General features: G+C 38.5%; 1 protein-coding gene across 5 annotated transcripts in view; it reads right to left on the bottom strand.

Annotated features, from left to right (window-relative positions):
- The window catches only part of TENM2 (teneurin transmembrane protein 2), a 480,855-nt gene that overhangs the window by 50,518 nt on the left and 407,566 nt on the right, over nucleotides 1-22,771 (bottom strand). For 4 of the 5 annotated variants that reach the window (XM_062502010.1, XM_062502009.1, XM_062502008.1 and 1 more), the window contains one exon: nucleotides 2,070-2,216. In XM_062502010.1, the coding sequence (XP_062357994.1) occupies nucleotides 2,070-2,216 (147 nt within the window). Of the gene's footprint in view, nucleotides 1-2,069; nucleotides 2,217-12,449; nucleotides 12,471-22,771 lie in introns of all 5 variants that reach the window. The other variant, XM_062502011.1, reaches the window with a different exon arrangement.

Below are 22,771 nucleotides of genomic sequence, written 5' to 3' on the forward strand. Positions count from 1 at the left end.
CTAGACAAGCTAATTTTCTTTCATGTGCTTTACTACGGTAAACCAAAATCCATGCAACTTGCATGATAAAACAGAAGATACAATTCTGCTTTCATTATCAATTCATAATATTTTGTATCTGTTGTATGGCAATTCTGCCTGTATTCTTTCCCTCTGATGAACTCCTGTTTGCCTTCCTTGAATAAGTTTTACAAATCTACAATTTTTCATTAGGATGAGCAGCTGAATAGTGTCACCGGTCATTTTCTCCCCTGCTTGCCTGTCTGTTTTACAAGTGCAAAATAATGTCCTGGATAGATAAATAAACCTCTTATTCCAGTTTTTCTAATAACATATCACCTCTTTCCCTTCTTTGAGGAAATTCTAATAATACATCCGTTTTCAAATTTCCCTTTATAACCTTCAAAGCATGTAAAAACTGCAAACCTAAGCATTTTACCTTTTAGTTTCTTACACTGAATATTAACACCAGTTTAGTGGGTTTTGTTGTACTCTTACATGCAAGTTAATGTACTCTGACAGATTCTGCTCTTTACAAATCAGTAACAGCTATAAAGCAAGTTCTAGTTCTTTGAAACTGAATTAGCTTTAGAACTTCTAAAATACTATTGTAAGCACTGAGCATATGAAACCAAGGAACTAACAGAGGTTTACAAATTAAAACTAGTTTATGATATTCAGGTGTGGTCAATATCATATAATCAAAACTAAACACACCTGTTTCTCAGTTTGGGACTTACAGTTTCTAAACCCATAAATCTTATGTAAAATTAAAGCACTCAGACAATTTTAACCCTGATACAGCCCAATGTTACCCTGCAGTTTTAGGAGATACATTTATAAAATATTTATTAATCAGCCAACAGTGGATGTTTTCTTTATATTAATTACTGGACAAAGAAAAGGGAAGGAGTCTCAAGGAAGAAAGCTGTGTTGGATATTTGGTTTATAACAGAGAGCAGAAGCACATGAAGAAGAATCTATGTGACTTACTAAAGACATTATATTGAAAGGAGTAAAAAGATTTCTTTAAATGAAGAAGCAAATGAAACAATCTTGTTTAGAAAGCACAGCATCTCAGACCTGCTTTCAGTCCACCATGGAAGGCTCTACAAAACCAGAAAATTCATATTTGAAGGCAAACACAGGACACATCCTATATTTAATAGTGAAATGCCTGACAAAGGGCAGGGAGAAAAGAGCAGGGATGGCAGCCCCTTACCCTGCATGCCATCGAGCACATCTCACCCAGCCCTGCAGGACCTGGCATGTGGACTGTGCAGTGTGACACCAAGGGACAGCTCGGCAGGGCTGTGTGACACCAAGGCACAGCTCGGAAGGGCTGAGTGACACCAAGGGACAGCCCGGCAGGGCTGTGTGACACCAAGGGACAGCTCGGCAGGGCTGTGTGACACCAAGGGACAGCTCGGCAGGGCTGTGTGACACCAAGGCACAGCTCGGAAGGGCTGAGTGACACCAAGGGACAGCCCGGCAGGGCTGTGTGACACCAAGGGACAGCTCGGAAGGGCTGAGTGACACCAAGGGACAGCCCGGCAGGGCTGTGTGACACCAAGGAACAGCTCGGCAGGGCTGAGTGACACCAAGGGACAGCCCGGCAGGGCTGTGTGACACCAAGGGACAGCTCGGCAGGGCTGAGTGACACCAAGGGACAGTTCGGAAGGGCTGAGTGACACCAAGGGACAGCTCGGCAGGGCTGTGTGACACCAAGGGACAGCTCGGAAGGGCTGAGTGACACCAAGGGACAGCCTGGCAGGGCTGTGCTCAGGGGACACGGCACGGACAGGACAAGGTCAGCACGGTTCTACCAGCTCCATCAGGTGCTCCGAGGGGCACACGGGCACAGGGACTCCTCTGCCTGCCCGGTGCCCCAGGAGCCCGCGGCTGGGACCGAGCCTCCCGCCGGGGGTCCCTGCGTGTCCCGCACGGCCTCCTGTGTCCCTGTCCTCCGCTGGACAGACATGTGCCGGCCGGCAGCGGTGCCAGGCACAGCCCCTGCGCAGGACAAGGCTCCCGCAGCCGGTGCGTGCCGCCCGAAAGGCTTCGCTCACCTCCCTCGTTATCCTTGCTGTCGGCACAGGCGGTTTCCATGGCGACGCTGCATCCCGGTCCCCTCCAGCCGCTCTGGCAGACGCACTGCCAGCTGTTCTGGCCCAGCGTGCACCTCCCGTTGCCGTTGCACAGGTCCGGGCAGCCATCTGGGAGGACAAACGGACAAGGTGAGCCCAGGGCACTCCCACCCCCCTCGCTCAGGCCGTGTTACTGTGCAGACAAAAAGGCTCAGCCCTGCCGCCGGCGGGAACACTCGGTAAAGGAAGGGGACGCCCTGGAGAAAAGGGGATCTAGCTCAAGCCGAAGGGAGGGGGAGCCCTACCAGCTGTAAGGCATGTTTTAAGAACCCTCTAAAGATCCAGACCATGAACTGATACAAACGACAGTCTGCTGACAGAACATGATCTGTCTCTTATTTTTCCCACTGTATGTGTGGAGACATGAGGGAGAACATCTTCAATAAGCTCATCAGTGCTCAGGGGACTTTTAGTACTGGGTGTTGCATCATCCTCCAAAACGTGTCTAAACATAAAGTTTAAATAAATAATATTGAAACCATTTTCCTTCACTGATGGTTCTTTTACAATACCTACTTATTTAACACTAAGTTTACTTATATTTTGTTGTCATATCTTAGACTTTCTGAAAAACATATTAGGAGTGCCCCCAAATATGTATGTTTTGAATTGACTACGAATATGTCATGTCTTATTGCATAGCAAGAGCCAAATTAGGAACAAAAATATAAATTAGTGAAGCTGCTTGCATGTTCTAACAAATGTCCATAGGTGATAGAATACCTCAACTCCTTTTTCCTGGAAGTAAATGAGTCTCAGGAGACACTACTGGATAATACCGAACATTCATTATGGAAAAACGGTAAGAAAACCAAACTGCAGCCTTGGTATCCATATATTTGGTATAAACACCCCATCCACACAAGCATGACTGTTTGCCTGTGGGGTGACAGAAGATTTGAGGCTTGCAGCCAACCTCTCACAGCACCTCTTTGTGAGTCTGAACAGGAGGAGAAGGCTGTGTTGCCTGACAATAGGTGTGTGCTTTCATAAACCTGTTCAGAAACCCACAGCTCTGAGTTTGTCTCTCCTGCTCCTCCCAGCTGCCTTTGCTGCAGCCAGGTGAAGTCAGAGAGCAGCTTCTCTGACCCCAGACTCATTCTCACAATGCTGCAGGAGTTTCCCAAACAACAAAGTGGTATCCCTGGAACTCACACAGCTGGTATCACAACAGGTCAAAGACTATTCAGTTCATGATGCACAGAATGCTGTCAGCAGATAGACACAAGTCTTACAAGTTTTATTTCAGCGTTGTTGTGCATTAAAAAAAAGGCCCTTTCAGCTAAATTTAGTTATTTTGCCACTACATAGCTTAAAAAAAATCAGTTACTTTTGCAGCAGAGGTAATAGATTTTCAAGACATTTAATTTATTTCTTTCATTTGTCAGGTTGTTTGAATGACCAAAATGATAATGTTTGAGGGGAGGCATCACGGTGTAGAAAAAAGTATTTGTTTTAAATGAAAAACAAATAGCAATTGTGAATATACCCACGCGGTAGGTTTTGTACCGAGGCACCAACGAGAATGAAATCACTGAAGCAGTCTGCCTTGCAGCCTATGAGCAAGATGAAAACATGAACAGTAGGGAGCTCACAAAATCCCTGAAAAGTTTTAAGTGCAGCTGGGGATTAATGGCCATGACTTTGCGTTTAGAGAAGAGAGGGAAGGCAGCATCACTGCCACAGACATGGTGTTGCTAGGAAACACGATGCTACCTCCACAGAGCTTATTTAACTGCAGCTTCCAAAGACAGACCTGGAGTTTGAATAGCATAAATATCAGAAGGAAGGGAATGAACAGCAGTACACTACAATAGGATCCAAGTGCTTGGACAATAACATCTTCCTTAAAAGATCTATTAAGTTAATGATGAATTAGCTTTGAAACAGCTTTAAGTAATGGACAACAAATTAGGTATTTTGCATGGTTATGTTTCTGTACACGCCTATATGCATATATGGATTTCTGGTTTTGCCTTTCTTCAAAGAAATTTCTATACAGCATTCTAGTGTCTTAGACCAACCAGAAAACAGAGCTCCATTATGATGCAGTAATAGGAGTGTTCTTCTAAAAAAATAATTATGATATTTATATTTATATTTATATTTATATTTATATTTATATTTATATTTATATTTATATTTATATTTATATTTATATTTATATTTGTATTTATATTTATATTTAGTAATTGCACTATCTCTATTAAAATCTTCCTACTGATGCATGTGAGCAGCGATTGCTACCGATAAACGTGTACACACAGGATCTCATGGGCTTGGTGGCCATCAAGGGGTTTGGAGAGTGGACAAGGTGACAAAGTGCCTGCCTGAGGAGCTGTCAGAGCCTCAGACAAGGCTCAGAGGCACAGCTGGACAGATGTCCTATGCTGGGCAGGCTCACTGCAGGAAGCACATCCAGCACTTGGTGCTTTGGCAGAGCCTTCCTTCATTCTGCAGCCACACTCAGCAGTGTGCTGCCTCCTGGCTGGCTGGGGAATTCTCCCAGAGCCAGGCAGCCACAGCCACACAGGGAAGGGCTGTCAGCATCTCAAGAAGCAATCCAGTGTGGGATGAAGCTCTCAGTCACCGCACAGAAAAGGGCCCTTCCTGCTAAGCAGACAGGTTGCTATTCCTGGTGTGTAGAGAAATTCTCCTCATCTTTTCCATTACAGTATGCTTAATGGAAAATGTCAAGAAGCAAGGTTAAAAAAGAATAAAGTGCTTTCTTAAAGTGCTAGATTGACAACCTATTTATTCACAGCACAGGCAGAGTACAGGCAACAGCAGTTCGAGTGTCTCACACTTTTCTAGCTGCTGCTAAGGTGAAACACTAATGCAGCCCTCCTCCTCTCTATCTCCAGCTTGCTTGTGGAATTGGAAGTTGGGAGCCTTACTACAGGTGCATATGAATTCACAATTAAAACAGCAAGAAATATTGAGAACATTTTCCAGTGTTGCATCAGGAATCTGTGACAAGCACATGAGAGATACCAGAATCACTATGAAACCAAAAACCGTAATATGGACTGTACTTTGTTCAAAAATGGAGGGTGCTGGATATATTTACAAGAGAACACTCCCAGGTTTCATCTACAGTGAAATTATTCTGAGATTAAATTGTAAGGTGATTATTCATTTTTGAATTTGGCAAATTAATTTCCAGTATCCAGACAGTACATCAAGAATTCTAATTCAATTTTGGATAAATTCTGCACAGAATACCTTTTTACTCTGATATTCCCAAACTTCAGGTATATAAGTACACATGTCCAGCTTCCCACACATGTATAGATTTTCCATTGCATAAACTACTTTAAACTCCAAAACAAACATTTTAAGTAAACTAAAACCTGCCCAACCAATTTATGGTTTCAGTCAGAATTATAAGAACTCCCACTTAAAGTGGGGCAATTCTTTCTGAAGAAAAAAGGAAGGGAAAGAGCAGCCAGGGAAAGAGAAGTTAGAGAAACCTTGCTCTTTTTAAAGTTCCCTAACTCTGATGGAAGACTTAGCCTCTTAGCATAATTAAAAGAAAAAAAAAAAAAGAGAATAGGAGAAATGACGGAAAAAAAAATCTAAGTGGCATCTCAGAGCCACTTAGAGAAAACATTATGCTTTTAGCCTCTGCTCGGTTTGTACATGGAAAACTAGAAGTAAATCAAGAGCCTGTGTCTTTCAAGTCCTTCAGATCCTATGCTACCAGCCATTTATTCTCCAAACAGCATCTTCCAGCACAGGGGGTTCCCTGCAGCTCTCCCCGTTTAGTGCCCATGTGCACAGCTACAGTCTGCAGTATGAGATCTCATGTTTATCCTTCCACATGACCTCATTTCACACATCCTGACACAAAGCCTGCTGGCAGTCTCTGGAGCCTTTCCAGTGACTTCAGCTGAGGCTGGACCAGGTAGTTCTGTGGGTGAAGAAGCCCTGCACTGAAGAGCATGTTCTACAGCACAGTGCTTCCTCACTCACAGGATGCATGCAAGTTTCAAGGGGAACATTTAAATTACATTTCAATCCTCCTCAGTGCAGCTGTTAACTACAGAACTGCAGCAAATAAAAGTAGTCTGGGATACGATGGTACCTAAAGAATTTAGAGTAATGACAGAAAAGCAGTAATGACAATAGCCTGTTTAATTTGGATTTTAGAGGATAATCACTGTTTTCATATTTTCTCTTCATTCCTTCAGTAAGCTGCTGGCATGCCTACAGCTATCTAGCAAATAATAAATGAGGTACATAGAATGAGGTACCTAGCAACCTTGAAAATAAAATTATGCTTTTTATTTGCTATTGTTATTTTTTAATCCTTCAATTCCAAAGCCTGCAGGGCTTAGTTAAAGCCAAAGGAAGGGCATACAAATAAAAATGACACATTGTTATGGTAGGCACACACACAAGTCATTTTCTACAGAGTAATACTTCAACAGAAATAAACTCAAACCCCAAACACGGAACTAAACACATGTCAATGAAATAAGAGTGCTGGTTGAGTGAGAGGTGAGGCCCCTGTGAGTGAGTTTGGACAGTTCCAGAATGGGCTGGAGCCATGCAGAGGCACCAGCCCAGGGCTCTGAAGCAGGGTAGTGACACTGATTGACAAATTGCTGAGAATAAAGCCAAGCTCTCAGTGCAGCACAAAGCCCAGTGCCACTGCTCACTACCACAGCAGAGCTGCTGCTTTCCAGAGAAGGCTCAGAGAGAGCAGGAGTTTCTCCGTGGCACTCAAGTGTTTGTCAGCAGCATGCTCTGACTGGTTGCCTGCTTCTTATTTTCCTTTTCTTTTTAGAGAAAACATTTTTTTTTTAAAAACTACTCAACACCCTAAATATTTCTTTAAGCTACACATCAAATAAAGAAGTGAAGAATAAATATCTACTTGCAGATGTGCTGTGCAGATGAATACATACCTGAGTTAGAACTACAGACTGGCCCAAATACAATTGTATTTATTGAACAGACTGAAAAAAAAATGGCAAAAAGGTATGTTTAAAGAGCCCTGAAATCCTCCACTCCAATATCTCTTGTGCAGACAAACAATTAGGAATTTTAAGTAAGATTTCTTAAATTGCCTAGAATATGTATGTCATAACAGATTTTCCCCCTAAATTTTATCTACTACCTATCTCTGCAATTCCAGTCTTTTGCACATAAGTGCAGGAACTCAGGGAACACCCAACTCTCCAAACAAAACAGAGAAATAGGAGAAAATAGGCGAGACTGTTTAGAAGAGACTTAAAGATCACACAAAAGAGAACTGCTGGTATGAAAAAGTAATTCTCAAGTAAAGTCACTTGCATTTTTCTGAAGAAAAAGAACAACAACAACAAAAAAATACAGAGACACCAGCATGAGCAAAGAAATTATGTGAAATATAAGTTAAGAAACTGCTGCAGCCCAAAAACTGCAGCAGAGCCACACAGTTCCTTCCAGAGGCCAAGCAGGTTATTCGCTGAAATTTTGAGCAGGAGCTAAAATTTGACCCTACCAGCACATTTGAGTTACACAGTGTATTCTTTTCAAAGAAGACTCATCCAAATCCTATTCATACACCCAATAAAAAGATATATAAAAGATGCAGTAAAATTTGTATTTAAGATAGCTGGGTGTTTAAAATTAATCTTATTGCAACAAAATCCATTTAGAATATAATTCCAGGTGAAATTGCATTCATAAAACTACTACCACAGCCATAATCTTTTATTGTATTAATGTTTCTGATACCGCATACAAGCACTGGCATCATCCTTCATAATATGTAATATCCTTTCTGAGAAAGAAGCCTTCTCATGCTGAATTTATCTCTAAAGTAACGTCTATTTAAATAGTTTTGTGGCAGCATAATGATAAAGTGACCCATCAGACAGGATGTGTAAATTCAGTCAATTGAAGGGCAACAAGCAAAACACTGACTTCATGTTTGAAAGAATATCTAACCTAATCACAAGGTAATTTAGACTTAATGCAATTTAGGATTCTTGTAGGAAGACATTCTCAGTTCAGTCATTAGCTTCAAAATACTTTTTTCACTTCACAGATCCTCCACATGTTGTACAAAGGAGGACTGAATTCCTTTCCTCCTTAGACGAGAATGTCCACATAAGATAAAAAATAAAAATCTCGTGTTGCACACTTTTTCTCCAAATGTTAATTGCATTTCTTTGACCATAACTCCTTTAAAATACAAAAATCGTTACCAAATTGAGGAGTTTAAGTCAATCAAAATGCCCAGTAAGCCAAATTAGCATTTAGAGTCACCAAACAGAACTACTTAATAGTTGTTTTCATCATTATTTCACATTCAGTTTGAATTCAGTAATGTGAGGGAATGGGATTTGTGCACACACACACGAATACACAAGTGGGGAGCTGCAGTGAGACCAAGCAGATGTTCTAAACTGCTTAAGCAGCTCAATACCCTGCAGAAAATGCACAGCAAGGGCACCAAGAGGTAGCAGCCTGTAGGGGGGTTGTAGGGAGTCTGCACTAAAATCTATGGTCCTGAGTTTGGTGTCTGACCTCAAAACCACCCTACTTTGAAGGAAAGGTTGGATCAGCTGGCCTGCTGACATCCCTTCTAAACTGAATTATCTATGGTCCCTTTGGTTTCAGAGCTTTATATTTCATAATTCTCAGGGCAGGGAATCCCAGTTTTCTCAGGTACTGTTAAAATATAATTGCTTGCTGTTCATTAGATATTAAAGCCTGCGTAGAATTTATAATTTAGCAATTAACTTTCAGGTATGCAAATGCTGATCTCATGTAAGTGCACAGGTTATCTCTAACAGAAGAATAAATATGAGCCTTAACAGAAGCAGGCAGTTTCCTCTATTACTGTGTGGCAAATCAGTATGTTCTGTCCCTTAAATTTGGTACAGAACTTTGGAATCCCTTCAGGATGAAAGGCACTATTTAGACATGTGCATTATATTTTGCAGCTGATCTTCTTAAAGTATTAATCACATTGATTCCATTAAATGGCTGCACACTGCATGGATTGCACTGCAGAGTTCCAACATTCCAACTAAGAAAGTGCCAGAGAAAAAACCCCAAGTTTTTATGAAGTATTGTGGAATATTTTTGAATGAAAAATAGTAGCAATGCACTAAATGCTTCTCACATGCCTTCTGGCTTGCAGCATTCCTAAATCTTCATGCCATTAAAATATGATTACAAGTGACCAAAAATAATGAGTATTTGAATATTAAAATAAATATATCTCACGTGTTTGTTAAGGCTAGAATTTATGGAGTTTGAATATACACATATAAAATATGAAATAATGCTCTTGACCTAGGAGCAGTAATCCATCACATGGGCAATATATGCAAAACAAATTAAAATAGATAAGCAATGTATTCTGAATTCTGTATTCGTGTATGCTGAGTTGTTTGGCAGATATAGAATAGAGGATGAATATTTCAGTATGTAAAATATACTTTATAAATATCCCTTTAATTCTAAAGTGCAAGGCACCATTCTGCATCCCTTGTCAATATATGTAAGCCTCAAGAATATCATACCATTTTCCAATTTTTCTATCTACCAACTGCACAAATAACTAATAAAAGCTACAGAAATAAAAAATTTAGTGTTCACAATTGAGCTGGTTTCAATGTGTTTAACAAAAGACTGGATGTGGCACTTGGTGCCATGGACTAGTTGAGGTGTTGGGGAATGGGTTGGACTTGATGATCTTGAAGGTCTCGTCCAACCTAGTGATTATGTGATTCTGTGAAATCCTGTAAACAGTTCTCTTTATGTTGCTTTTTAATCTATCTACATGGTGAAGGAAGAAATCTAATAATCCTTCAGATATAGCCAGTTGCTTTGATAATTTAAATACTAAATAAATCTGATGAAACTGATTTTGATCTACAAGGGAGACCATCTTCTCCATCTTAACCCCAAGAAAGCCAAGAGAATTTAATCTGCACTTGGAAGAAATCTGGAAGAGAAAGGAGCTCTTTAAGCTCTGTTTGCTTTACATTACATATATTTACTACCAGGCAACTGATGACAATGCTCCACCCCTTGTCTCACTGGAAGTGTCCTTAATCCTCTGGAATGAATACTTAAGTCTTTCTGCTGCTGGGCAGAGCATTTATTTTCCATTTCTCTGTAGAAGCCATCACAAGCACCAATGAGACTTTTAACTTGATTGCCTTGCATCTATGTTTGACAGTTTTTAAGCTGTCCTGGGGCAGGCAGGTTGTCACTTCTTACACTGGGACTGTCTTCCAGGAGCACTTAGGAGGAGAAACACAAAGTAAGGGAGTGGGAGATGCAGCCATTAAATCTGGAGGCCACTCCACCTCAGCAATAGGGTTGTGTGACCAGCACAATCAGTATATTGAATTAGTACACTTAATTCCCTGATTCATGTCAAGCAAAAAAGTGCAGAGCTACATATTGTCAAGATATTTGCTTTAGTTTAAAAAAACAAAAAACAAAAAACAACGAAACAAGGAAAAGAAGAAACAAAGATTGGTTACAAAGGAATTTCCAATAACTACTACTACTACTACTACTACTACTACTACTACTACTACTATTACTATTACTACTAAAGAAAATCTATGGTCTACACAAAGGACATCTAAAAGACAATTTGGTACAGCTTTGTGTAACTAGCTCTTTCTTTGCAATGCTGAAAATACAACACGAGTACCTCATGGTATCTCTAAACACAACAAACAGATGTCAAAGAAATTTTTCTTTTCTATCCAGGTTATTAGTTTTCCTAGGAAAGTTTCAGGGGGAAGGTACCAGAATATGAGACTGCCCTGAAGGCCAGCATTATTGATCCTCAGCGTTCAAACAAAATCACAATTTAGGCTCCTCAACTCTGCCTGTTTCCTATAATTTCAATGGGTTATGCTGTCACTGTCCATTGCTTCTCGCTCAACTGCCACCACATTTCAAGGAGTATGTTAGAAACATATGAATTAGGCTTTCCTTTGGCTATTGGCCATTTGTTCAGAGCTGTGAAGCTGAGCAGTGCGCAGCCCTTCCCCACTTCTCAACACCAAGACAATCCTGCCTGGACTCACTCGAGCTGCAGAGGATTTCCAGCAGATTCCCCTCGTGTGACACGAGCAGCTGACAAGGGAACACCTTGAAACACCAGAATGCTCCCCGAAGTTTGGTGCAGTTTGACTCTGTAACATCTCACAGATCACAATCAAGCAAGGTGAACTTAGGGACAGCTCTGGCTTTCAGGGTAAACATGTATGTGGGAATATGCTTAAATCAGGCACAGTGCATATCCAGTTTACTCTAACAACTGCTGCAAGCATTCAGGAAGTTTCTGCAAAAATCCTTTTTAACGGTGTCACTCACTGGAAAAGCTCTCCTGCAGTTTAGTGACACAGCCTTGCTTCTCAAGGAATAAATATGTCAACACAAGTCTTTCATGTGGGTTCTCCAGCATGCTCACCTGTTTGTCACTCTGAAGGAAACCATTTACTAATTGTAATTATTTCCTAGGCTGGGCTGAAGTTACTGAATTCAGGTAAGGGATCAGTAGCTGCAGCCCCATGGAAGTTCATCTTTAATAAGCCTATAATCTTTAGTCACAGGACAAAAATTCAGAAGCAATAGTTATGAGAACCAATACTTTCCTTTTCATTTCACTGTAATTTGTTCACTTTTGAGTGACATCACTCCTCGCATTTCATTACATTTTTATCTCAAGCATTAAAATACAGAAAATAAATAATTAAGATCTGGGGACATACTCTGCAAATAATTTTATTTAATCCTCCTTTAGTATCAATAGGATTGCTCACTTCAGAAATCAGAAACATTACATGCAACTTGATGGGAATTTTTAAAACTGCAGTATTTAATCTCAGAAATTCTGACAAAAATCCTTAGTAAGTAGGGAAAACTGTAACTTTTATAAAAGAAGAATAAATAGATGCAGTCTTCAATGGAAGGTACACAGGTTAAATTCCCCCAGTTCTGCTGAACAAATATTTCCCTTTACAAAGCATCTCATATTTTAAAATTTCCATGCAGTAAATGCTTTTAAATAACTTAATGAGGATCTTAGGAAATTCATGGTAACTAGAAACACAAATACTCGTGAAAGATGACAGATTTTACTGAGCATATTCTGTGTGTATGGAAGATTGAAAGATTTAAAGGAATGGGGGATATATTTAAATTGAAATAAGCATTGTCTTAGTTGCATTAAAAAAACCCCTGTCATGTGGAATTGAAATATTAACAAATTTAAGAGACATTTCATGGTATCCAAAAAGTCTGCAGAGTGATATTTCATTGCTAATTAACCCTTTTGATTAAGTATATGAACTACTGTTTGTAATTAAGGGTGGGTCTGAGCGATTTTAATTCATGTTTTTACTCAGCAAAAAATCAATCAAAATTATTATGGAATTCCAATGAAAAATCCGCCAATGTTCATTCAGCCTTCACAAACAGGGTGACCTTGACTTTGATACCCTGTTCTCTAAATATGGCAGGCTTTCTCCATTTTAAATCAATATTTCTGACTTATTTTGGAGGAAAAAAAGAGTTTCAAACACTCACAGGACACAATGAAGATATATATGGATTGGTTTCCTCATAAAGAATCAATTAATAATGATCCAAGGGAGACAGTAGCAAAAAAGCAGTTTTACCCCTATTCCAAAGTCAATAAAAAGATGAATTGTATCTAAAAATTGGTGTCACTCTACTTCCCCTACCCTTATTCAGCTATTAGCAATGCCACATGGGAGCAATGTTAACCTTCATTTCAAAATTCTAACAAACTCCTATGCAGTGATTTTCTGACTTAAATCTAAAACATCTTTTCAATTGTTTTTGAAACAAGAGAAGGCATATTGCTGCTGCTTTTCCTGTACTGTTCTAGAACTAATCTTAAAAAATAAAATTAAGGATCAATCATAATCTGCAAACATTTGAACAAAATGTTAAAGCAAACTTCTGAACAAAAAATAATGATTCATGGCTTCCTGTTTACAGTAATACTCTTACGGTCCAAACGCTAGGGATTCTACAATTTAATAACAAAATATGGAAGGGGAAGAGAAACACCCTTTTTTATAGAACTGCTTAATTCTGAGCACACTGTCTTCCATTGTAGGACCAAATGCTGTAATGCTCTTCGTTTGAGAGATAAGTGAACTGTAACCCAGCAGGCACACATTTTGCCTTGCTTCAGGAAATGGAAAGCAGTCAGATCAGTTTATATTTAAACTGTGCTGAAAGGTGAATGGCAACATGCTGCATTAGGGACCAAATTCTACTCTCTGGAATTCCCAGTGGTTAAAAGAAAAAGCCAGTTCTCTCATCTGTACTAATGTGTCTCTGTTTTTAGGAGAATCAACATCTTTTGGGACATTTAGGGGTTTGTGTTTGTACATGCTGAATTTACAAAAATAGCTTCAGTGCTATTCTTAAGGAGCTCCTTCTACAAGCAACTCAGCAATGCCTTTTGATTCCTAGCAATTGGAAAATCACAGTATTTGAAACAGCACCACTTTCAAAGGCAATAAACCACCATGATCCAGGAAAAAATGCTATTCCTAAGCAGATCGTGGTTTTTTTTGGTTTTTTTTGTTAATTTGTGCTTTTGGGTAATTGTCCTCTTCATAGTGCTTCTAACCTAAAATCACAACCTAGCAACCTAGTAATATTTTCCAATACAAACTGATTTAGTTTTTAATTAAAATAATGGCTTTAATCACAATTACATCATTACATTTACTTCTTAGATACTGAAGTTATTATCCCTACTAATTCTCTTCAGAACAGGGACTGCACCATGATGCACTGTGGTTCTTTAGCTCAGTTGTTCAATGCTATGGTGAACTATTTGAAGGAAAATTAAAACATATGTGGTGTAGATGAATTATGAATCTTACCTAATTTTCAAACTCTTGAAATAACTTCAGTCTTCCAACATCTACCTAAAAAAAATACTCATCTGAAATTTTAAAATTAAACAGGGAAGAAATTCATCTTTATATGGGTTCATGTAACAACACACTGAAATGTCAGAAGTGTTTATACTTTTCAAATATATGAACAATTAACTATTAGGTCATGCAGTTCAATCTACCCTAATTAGAAATATTTAAAAAGAAATATCTAAACCTTTTCTTGTAGCTATTTTGATGGTATCTTGTTTTACAGCATTTTAAAAGTACGCCGCAGTTTATTGGTGCTGAGTTTGATCTGCTTTGCACTGGATGGTATAAAACTGAAAACAGAAACTAATACAGTGGGATTAGGAAAAAAAGCAATAAACTTAGATGGTTGTTTGTCAAAATTATGGGTTCCTAATTCCAGAATGCAGGACACCCATGGACTTTGAAGGGGCACTGTGGAACAGAGGAAGTGCAAGTGAGGTGGGCAGGACTTGGGGGCTGCTTTGCAAACCATGTTTGAGAGAACACAGAGGCTGTTTGTCACTTGAACATCTGGGACTCGCTGCCCAGCTTCCAAAAACCAGAGAACCACCACAAGAAAATCCATCCCAGATGTCATACACCACTCATTGGCCACACAACTGGCTGATCACAGTAAGGCAGGAATAAAAATATTTTTTAAGTGTAGTAGAGTGAGAGGGAGAAAAGCTTTATGTGGATAAGCAGACAGCCACGTCTCCCCTGCCTGAATTTTCATTAAGGATAATGTTTTGATCCGTGTCACAGCAAAGCCTTCGTGAAAGCAAACTTGCTACTTTTCCATGAAAAGTGCTTAACTGCTTAAGAGAGGCACTTTTTTTGAGTGAAATATTTAAGTGTGCAGTGCTCAGGGTCAGTTCTCAGAGTTGAAAATCCTCAGGGAACAGCTGGGCCATGAATCCTTTCTGCTCTAATCCCGTTACTGAATGAAGAGGGGATGACGACAAACACAGCAACCTTAATATATCATGTCTTCCTTTTCCTTTGGCTTTCAGCAGCATGGCTCTGAACTGCTGATTAATGAGACACCAGCACTGCTTTGTCTCCATCTATCCCAGCATGGATGTGTTTTGAAGACAACTGACAGCCTGAGATGGACAGTAATATGTCAATCAACACTACATCCCTGAAAACACGACAGTAGAATGTGCTGGAAATTGTAGAAATCTCCTCAGTTGGTCACAATTTCTTGGCAACTATAAATCAGGTAAATAGCAACCTCAGGATTATTCCACTTATTTTCACTTTCAACATGAAGAGATGAATATGGACTAAAACATCAGACCCAAATGCCTTTAAGAATACTCAAGTTTATATTCAGCTCTTACATTTCAGTAATCCAAATTATGTTTGTAATTTCTTCAGGCAAATGAGATATATTATATTATATTATATTATATTATATTATATTATATTATATTATATGATGATTTCTGTTGGACAGTAAACTTTGCTTCTTTTTATATGTATAGAAAGCTACATGTAAAATGAGATAGGCTCAGGCTACACACAGGAATAATTTCCAGAAGCGTTGTTATCCTACTGAGCATTTCATAAGCAGGTCAGAACAGCAATGGAAGGAAAGAAGGAACAAGAGAAAAGAGCTGGATAACACACATTTTGTAAAAACTTTCTTCAATAAGAATGGCTCATGATACCTCGTAACTTGTGCTCTGAACAAGTCCCCATATTCATTCCTTAAGATCTGTTAAAAAACTGTCTAAGTAAGGGCTTTTAGTGAAAGAAGGATGTATCAATATTCACCATCGGTGTGTATTCATCCTCAGTGAGTAGTTACTGCACAAGAGAGAACTGACAGCTTAAAGAGAAGGCTTTCAATATTTTCATTTTTCCCTGAAGCCCTAAATAGATCACACAGCAAAATCCTGAACTGACACCTCAGAGGTGCTACAGAGACCTTTTTTCCTTTTTATTTCTGACATTAATATTTTTAATACTACATTAAACTAAGAAAATATTGAGCAGAGAATTTCAAAAGCATCAAATATCTTAGGAAGACAAGTCTTGAACTTCTAATGCATCCTACTGTTAATTTGATACTAAATTGGCAAGAAGCTGGGGAAAAAAGAAACCAAAAACTCTTTGCAGAGCTTTGCATCTGAAATATTATTCCACGGAGTTTTCAGGAGTCAGGCAAAACACATTTGACTTTATTTGCATCTTCAAGCATGGAAGATTAGGTGAAGCTTATATGGAAGATGCAAGAATGATACCTTGAGAATGTATAAGCAAAAATGCAAGTGATCAAAAAAAGGTATATAGCAGCATGAACAGCAGGTCTCAAAAGGATGGAAAGGCATTGTTCTCTTTTGTATTTCTTTCTTAGGAAGTACAAATATTATATATATGTATATACATGTCTATTTCTCAAGATCCAGTTCTACCTTTCTATCTCTATACAATCCATGACACTGACCTCTCACAAGCATCCCCGTGTCTTTGTTGTTTTGTTTCCAGCAACATCATGTAATTCACTCACTTGCTGAAGCTCTGCTTGACACCACAGGGTACAAAATAATACAGAAAATATTATCTGCAGAAGAAGAGAAGATTGTCTGGCTCTGGGAATACTGCTATGAACAGCATAATCGGCTCTGCCCTTTCAAAAGTTAGATCAGCTCCCTGATTGATTGCCCTCCCTCACTTTTTGTGGTCTTTTAAGAGTTCAAGAATTGGCCAGAAAATCAATATAACTCATGTAGAAGCCCCTCCAAAAGCAGAAAAAAGAAACGTGGTTTTAGTTTGGGAAGCTATTCACCAGTATCTTCTGGGTGCACCTTTGAAGTACCGGGCAAAATGCAGGAAGTTTAGCTGAAAACATACTCATTAAATTTTTTGGGCTAGAAAGGAAAGAAATAAGGTCATGTTCTGCAAATATCCTGTAAAAAGAGAAATAATAAAGCTACTCAAGTGTTCTGACACCGAGCTGTGACATGTTTCAATCATTTACAGGAAGCCCTCAGCAAAGAATGCAAACAGGAAAGTTCTTCCTCATGAATAAGCTTGCCTTTCAGCTAAAAAAGATCCCCAGCTGCCCCCTGTAAATTCTGTAAATGAAAAGGAATTCTTTTTCCAAACTCCTTGAAAGTCAAACCGCTCTCACTGTACATAAATCTCTACACAAAATGCTTCCTTCCAAGTATTAATAATCAGCTACCTTGCTTGGCTATGATAAAATTAAGTAGATACATATTGTAGTTCTGGATTCCTTAGTGCTACAGAAATTTTTTAGTAAGTTTACTCATCCACAAAAGTAGCCAGTATATTTCAGTTTTCAGCATAGGAATTTATGAAGTTACAAACCAGAAGCAGAAATCCCAAGCAAGAGCCATCTATATAGTATGGAATCTGGGGACTCCACAGCCAAGAGATTTTATTCAGAAGTTCTGGAGGTGAAATAAAAGATGACAAAGATGAGGAAACCAAGAAAGCATGTCAACAGCAAATGTAGCTGGGATAGATAAGAAGTATCAGATTTACAGGAAAAAAGTTATTTGCCAGATATTTATTTTCCAGGAGCTCACACCTTTACTGAAGCACAGAGATGTTGGACTAGATGAGCATTTATTTATCTAAGTGATGAGTACATTTCCTTGGCTTTGGTTACAAAATGGAACATGACACAACACATGTTTCCAGAATTCCACTCTATAAGGAAGATTTCTGCCTTTTGAATCTCTCTGTGTTTGAATGACGGAAGTGAAAATGTGAATGATGTGCAGTGAGCAACAGAAATAATTGAGAATCTCTCGGGTTGCCTCATCAGGTACCTGCTGCTCCTCTGCCTTGCTGAAGAGACACAGGGGGAACAACTCTTAAACTCCTATGAATGCTTGGCACCATGTAACCAAAAGGCTGCATCAGGAGAAATCTGGTGCCAGGTGTAAAGCAGTAGGGTAACTGTGTGATACAGGTGATGAACCAGAATCTGCACATTTAGGAACACCCAACATCTCAAACATTTTTTGGTCATGCCATCATATATATAACCAACATATTTCTACATCAGCTGTAATGAAAAATGGTCATGACCTAAATACTCAATGCATTTTTCAAATAAAATGAAAAAAATGTGTTCCTCCCTCCGCAGAGTGTGCAATCCAAATTCCTGTCATCGTTGTTAGAGGGTTTTTATGCCTTGATGTGTTATAAACTGTTACAGATTAATTTTAAGTTAGAAATCCATTGGAGAAGTATAATAAATCTAGCTCCTTCTAAATTGCTCTTTGTCAGATACGATGGCTTTCCACTGCCTCCTCCCACACACTTTCCATCTCTCCTGAAAATTGCCTCATCTTTGAATCATTACTGTTGTAATTACAACAAGAGAAATCAGTAGTAGAAGAAAAAAAATAATCTTTGACACAAAGAGCATTATCATGGGACAAAAATATCTTGCTATATCTAAAGATAACACAATGCTGCATTATTAATGTTTCTATTGATTACTGAGTCCACGACAAGGTAAAGAACTAAATCTTTACACCTTATTTGTGGTATTCCATTCAGCTGATAAAAAATACAAGCATGTATAAAAGCTGGAAAGGTCATCCCAAAGCTCTCAGGGGGGAAAAGTTTTTAGTAAACAAGTTTTTATTAAAAGGAGAGGTGGAATATGGTCCACATAGTGTTCACCTTTAAAGGGAGAGGATTTAAAGTATTTACCTACTGGATGTGAGTTAGTTTGGATGTTACAGAGTGGCTCAATATCCACATTGACAACTCATTGTTCTGCAAATACAGAACACATAGATTAGTCTCCCTGGCTGGATAAATTATCAATTCTACTTTCCAGCAGTGGCATTGGATTCTTAAAGGTAATGACAGTACAACTCTTAAGGTAGGCCATTAAAAATAAAGTCCTTAGGAGGAATGCTTCCTCCTAAACTCATTTAAGAGGAGACTGGAAGAGAGTTCACAGAATTCAATGATTTCGTGGTGAGTCTGCTGCCCCAGGGCAGGATGAATTACCTCTGTTATATCTGACAAGTGTTTGTCTAAATGGCCGCTAAAACCTCCATTGATGAGGAATTCACAATTTGCTTGGACAACCTCATTCAGTTTTTCATTTACCTGTAACATGTTTTTTTCTAACACAAATATCTTGTACTCTAACTTAAACTTCTTAATCATCCTAGATACAAAATTCTTTCTTTTTCCTGCACATTTTTATGCATCTGAAAATATTACGCTATTTTCTGCCACATAGGTGGATATCCTAATCCTAGCTTTCTTCAAATCTTTCTCCTTTATTCAAAGCCTTGAAAAAATAGAAGAAAAGATGCAGAGCTAATACAGATTCCCAAACCCCTCCTTTACTAAGGAACTTGTTCCACAATTTTGACAGTTTTAGTACAAGGGCCAAGGACTCAGTGGGGAAAAGTTGCTGATCCCCAACTCTGGAGTTACCAAGAGCAGAACAGTGTGAGGTTTATGGCTGGATTTGATGATCTTAAGGGTCTTTTCTAAGCTAAATGAACCTAAGCAGAGCCTGAAGAGATGGACTCATCACCAGTTTGTGTTTTGACAGGCAGGCAGGCAGGTGGAGGTTCAGCTTCAATGCCTGTACCAGGGGTATAGCTCATTTGCATTAAAAAAAAAGAACATAAAATATAAGAACTGTCAGGATCAAAATCTGCAGTAGAGTATCCATATTACCAAATAACCCTGAGTACAATCTTTTCCCACTTTCTGTCTGAAAAGGAGTGCTTAACCTACATCTAATGGAGGACATGAGCAGACAAGAGCAAGGCTTGTAAAGGAATATGACAGGCAGCCACAAAAAACCCCCTCATATGTTACCTTCTGGTCAGAGCTCACCTTAAAAGATACATCTGCAGACATTTAAGTTTTCCTTGTAAATATTTAGGATTAAATCCTGCTTTCACTGGTCTCCCAGCGAGATTTTTACCAATAACTTAATAAGAGTCCATGCTCCAGAGATATGAATTACAGATAGAATTACACTTTTAAAATGGTATTTCTGACTGTTTCATAAGATCTCCATATATATCACACTGTCCTTGGAATACTATCCTGACAGTTTATATGCAGAACATCCTCTGCAAGCATTTAAAAACACCAGTTTTAAACATCCAGACATTATTTTCAGTAAAAGTAACAGATCTGTTCTATAACAGCATGCTTTAACAACATTCAGATGATTCAAGGAATAGCTAAATCCTCCATCTTAAATTTCTGTCATGAAATGGATTCAAGATTAACAACTTCTATACCTTTCTTTCACTTTGTTATTAGTTTTCCAATATTTTTTTTCATCTAGATTACCCTCTATTATTTAGTTATAACTTCCTCCATAATTGCAATCAATGAATAGCAATCACTTAATAAACATATCCTGACAGGTCTATTTTTGCACTGGGAAAAGATTAATTTTCTTTATCACCACTCCAGTAAGCAATTTCTTTTCTTACCTGAAGCAGCAAAGTGAAGTTCTGCTCTGCTTTGAGCAGCAGCTGAGCAAGACCAGACACCCACTCCTTTCACTTTAATACTATTTGTATATAGATTTATCAAGATCTGTGTAACTTGGAACACACATGCATTTTTATTTGCATTGATTCTTACATATAATTCTATTGCACACAGGCAAAAGCTGCTTTGCACAAACACGGTGCTAACACTGAGCTCACACTGCTGTTCTGGGAGGATTTTCTGAGTGCTTTTCTTAATCTGGGTAATTCACTGAGAAAAAAAAATGCAGTTCTAGTAAAACTTTTGAGCTGAGATACTCAACAATGAAATGACAAGGAGTGTGTATTCTGTCAAGCATCTGTTAAAGCCTAATTTGGTATTAAATAGAATAAAACATCCTGAATGAACCTGGGTACCTGCAGGTTGCTACAATGATTTCTTTTCCACTGCCATGTAAATATAGCACAAAGAACTGGTAAAGAAACACAAACAACAACAACAACAAAAGGTTTGCATATAGAAATCTCCTCTTCTTCCTCACAGGCAAACGTGTTCTAGGTGGACTTGGCCTAACGTCACTGGAATCAAAGCAAGTTTTTCTGCTGACTTCATTTCAGGCTAGGTGTAGCCAAAATGGAAATTCAGAGTAAATAACCTATACTACAGGATTTGCATTTTCTGCCTTAGGACAAACAGACTGTGCAGTTTGTCAGGTACCTTCCAGAAAGGACCAATTTGTGACATCTTTATAGATGGACTCTCCTCAGTAATTCTGACATTAAATGACATGTCAAACTTTCAGCAGAAAATGAAATCATAAAGGCAGTATTCTAAATGAACTGTAAAATTTAAGTGCACTTTAGTTCTTCACACCAATCTTTAAAACATCTTGAGTAACTCATCATTTTATCACAGTACCAGCTCATTCTAAACACAAATTTTTCAGTTGTAACTTCTAGAAATTTTGTAGTAATGCTGACAAAAATCTCTTTTACCACCCTTTTCCTCCGAACTCTGTGTTTCAGCTCCACGTAACACGAATCAGTGGGGTCACACTGAGTTGTTCCTCTGAACTCAATACCATTCCTGGCATCAACCTTTGTGCTTTTGTAAACGGCCTCAGGACATGACAATGTGGAAATTCTTACTAATACAGGCCTGTCACAAGAATATGTGCCTGTATGCAACAGACAACTTCTGACTGCACAAATTTTATCCACGATAACTAGAAGGGCATACCTGAATTTTTTGCACTAGCCTCATCTTTGCCACAGGCAGGACCACATTAAGTTTCAAGGAAATCTGTGTAATACATACCAAACAAAAAAAGCTTTCACGAATTTTAATCACTTTAGAAATATCACCCTTCCTCTGGGAAAAATTGATTATATACATCAATAAAAAGGAAGATATCTAGTTCAAAGCTCTGAAAATTAGACCTAAAATCTCACTTCAGAGTTCACTAGTTCAGCTTGCATTTTTCAGCATACTTTTGAGATCTTGGCAAAAGGCATCTTTTTGTCTGCACAGTAATGAAGACTTTACATACACTAATTACTTCTAAACATCGGCACATTACTAAGAGATTATACGGCAAAACAAATTCTGTACGAAGCATCAACTTCTGAAGTAAGCAATTATTACAGAATTTAATGATAAAATTATATACTAGGCATTTTGTAAAGATCTGGGAAGAACTTTGAAAACAAAATGCCTGGATTAATCTAGCAGAGGTATGTTGATATGATGGAAGTCTTAAAGCAATTATGAAAAAAACACTCTGCATCTGTGCTGGTCACAAAGTGTTCAGTCATAAAAGCTTTGATTTAAATCATATTAGCACAGTGTGGTGGAGGCATGCAGAACCACAACATCAAAGGATATGCCTTGAAAATATGTATCAATTCTTCTTTCCTTTTTTTTTTTTTTCTTTTTTAATCTCTCCAATAGGAGTATACTTTTAGTTTCCAACTAATGTATGGATCGGAAATGATTTGTATATCCAAAGAGAAATCAGAGGGGAATGAAAAAGAAAAACAGCTTGAGGGATGCAAGAATCTCACCATACGTTTAAGTAAAGAAATAACAATTCACTTGTAATAGGACTGTCCCATTAGGGTCCCTGACTGCCATGAAAATCTCAAGTGACCTACTCTTTTCTTTCTTAAATTCACCTTAAGATAATGAAAACAACATGACTTTGGATTTGGACTCACCAGATTT

Source organism: Cinclus cinclus, chromosome 14, assembly GCF_963662255.1.
Source record: "Cinclus cinclus chromosome 14, bCinCin1.1, whole genome shotgun sequence".
Lineage (NCBI taxonomy): Eukaryota > Metazoa > Chordata > Aves > Passeriformes > Cinclidae > Cinclus > Cinclus cinclus.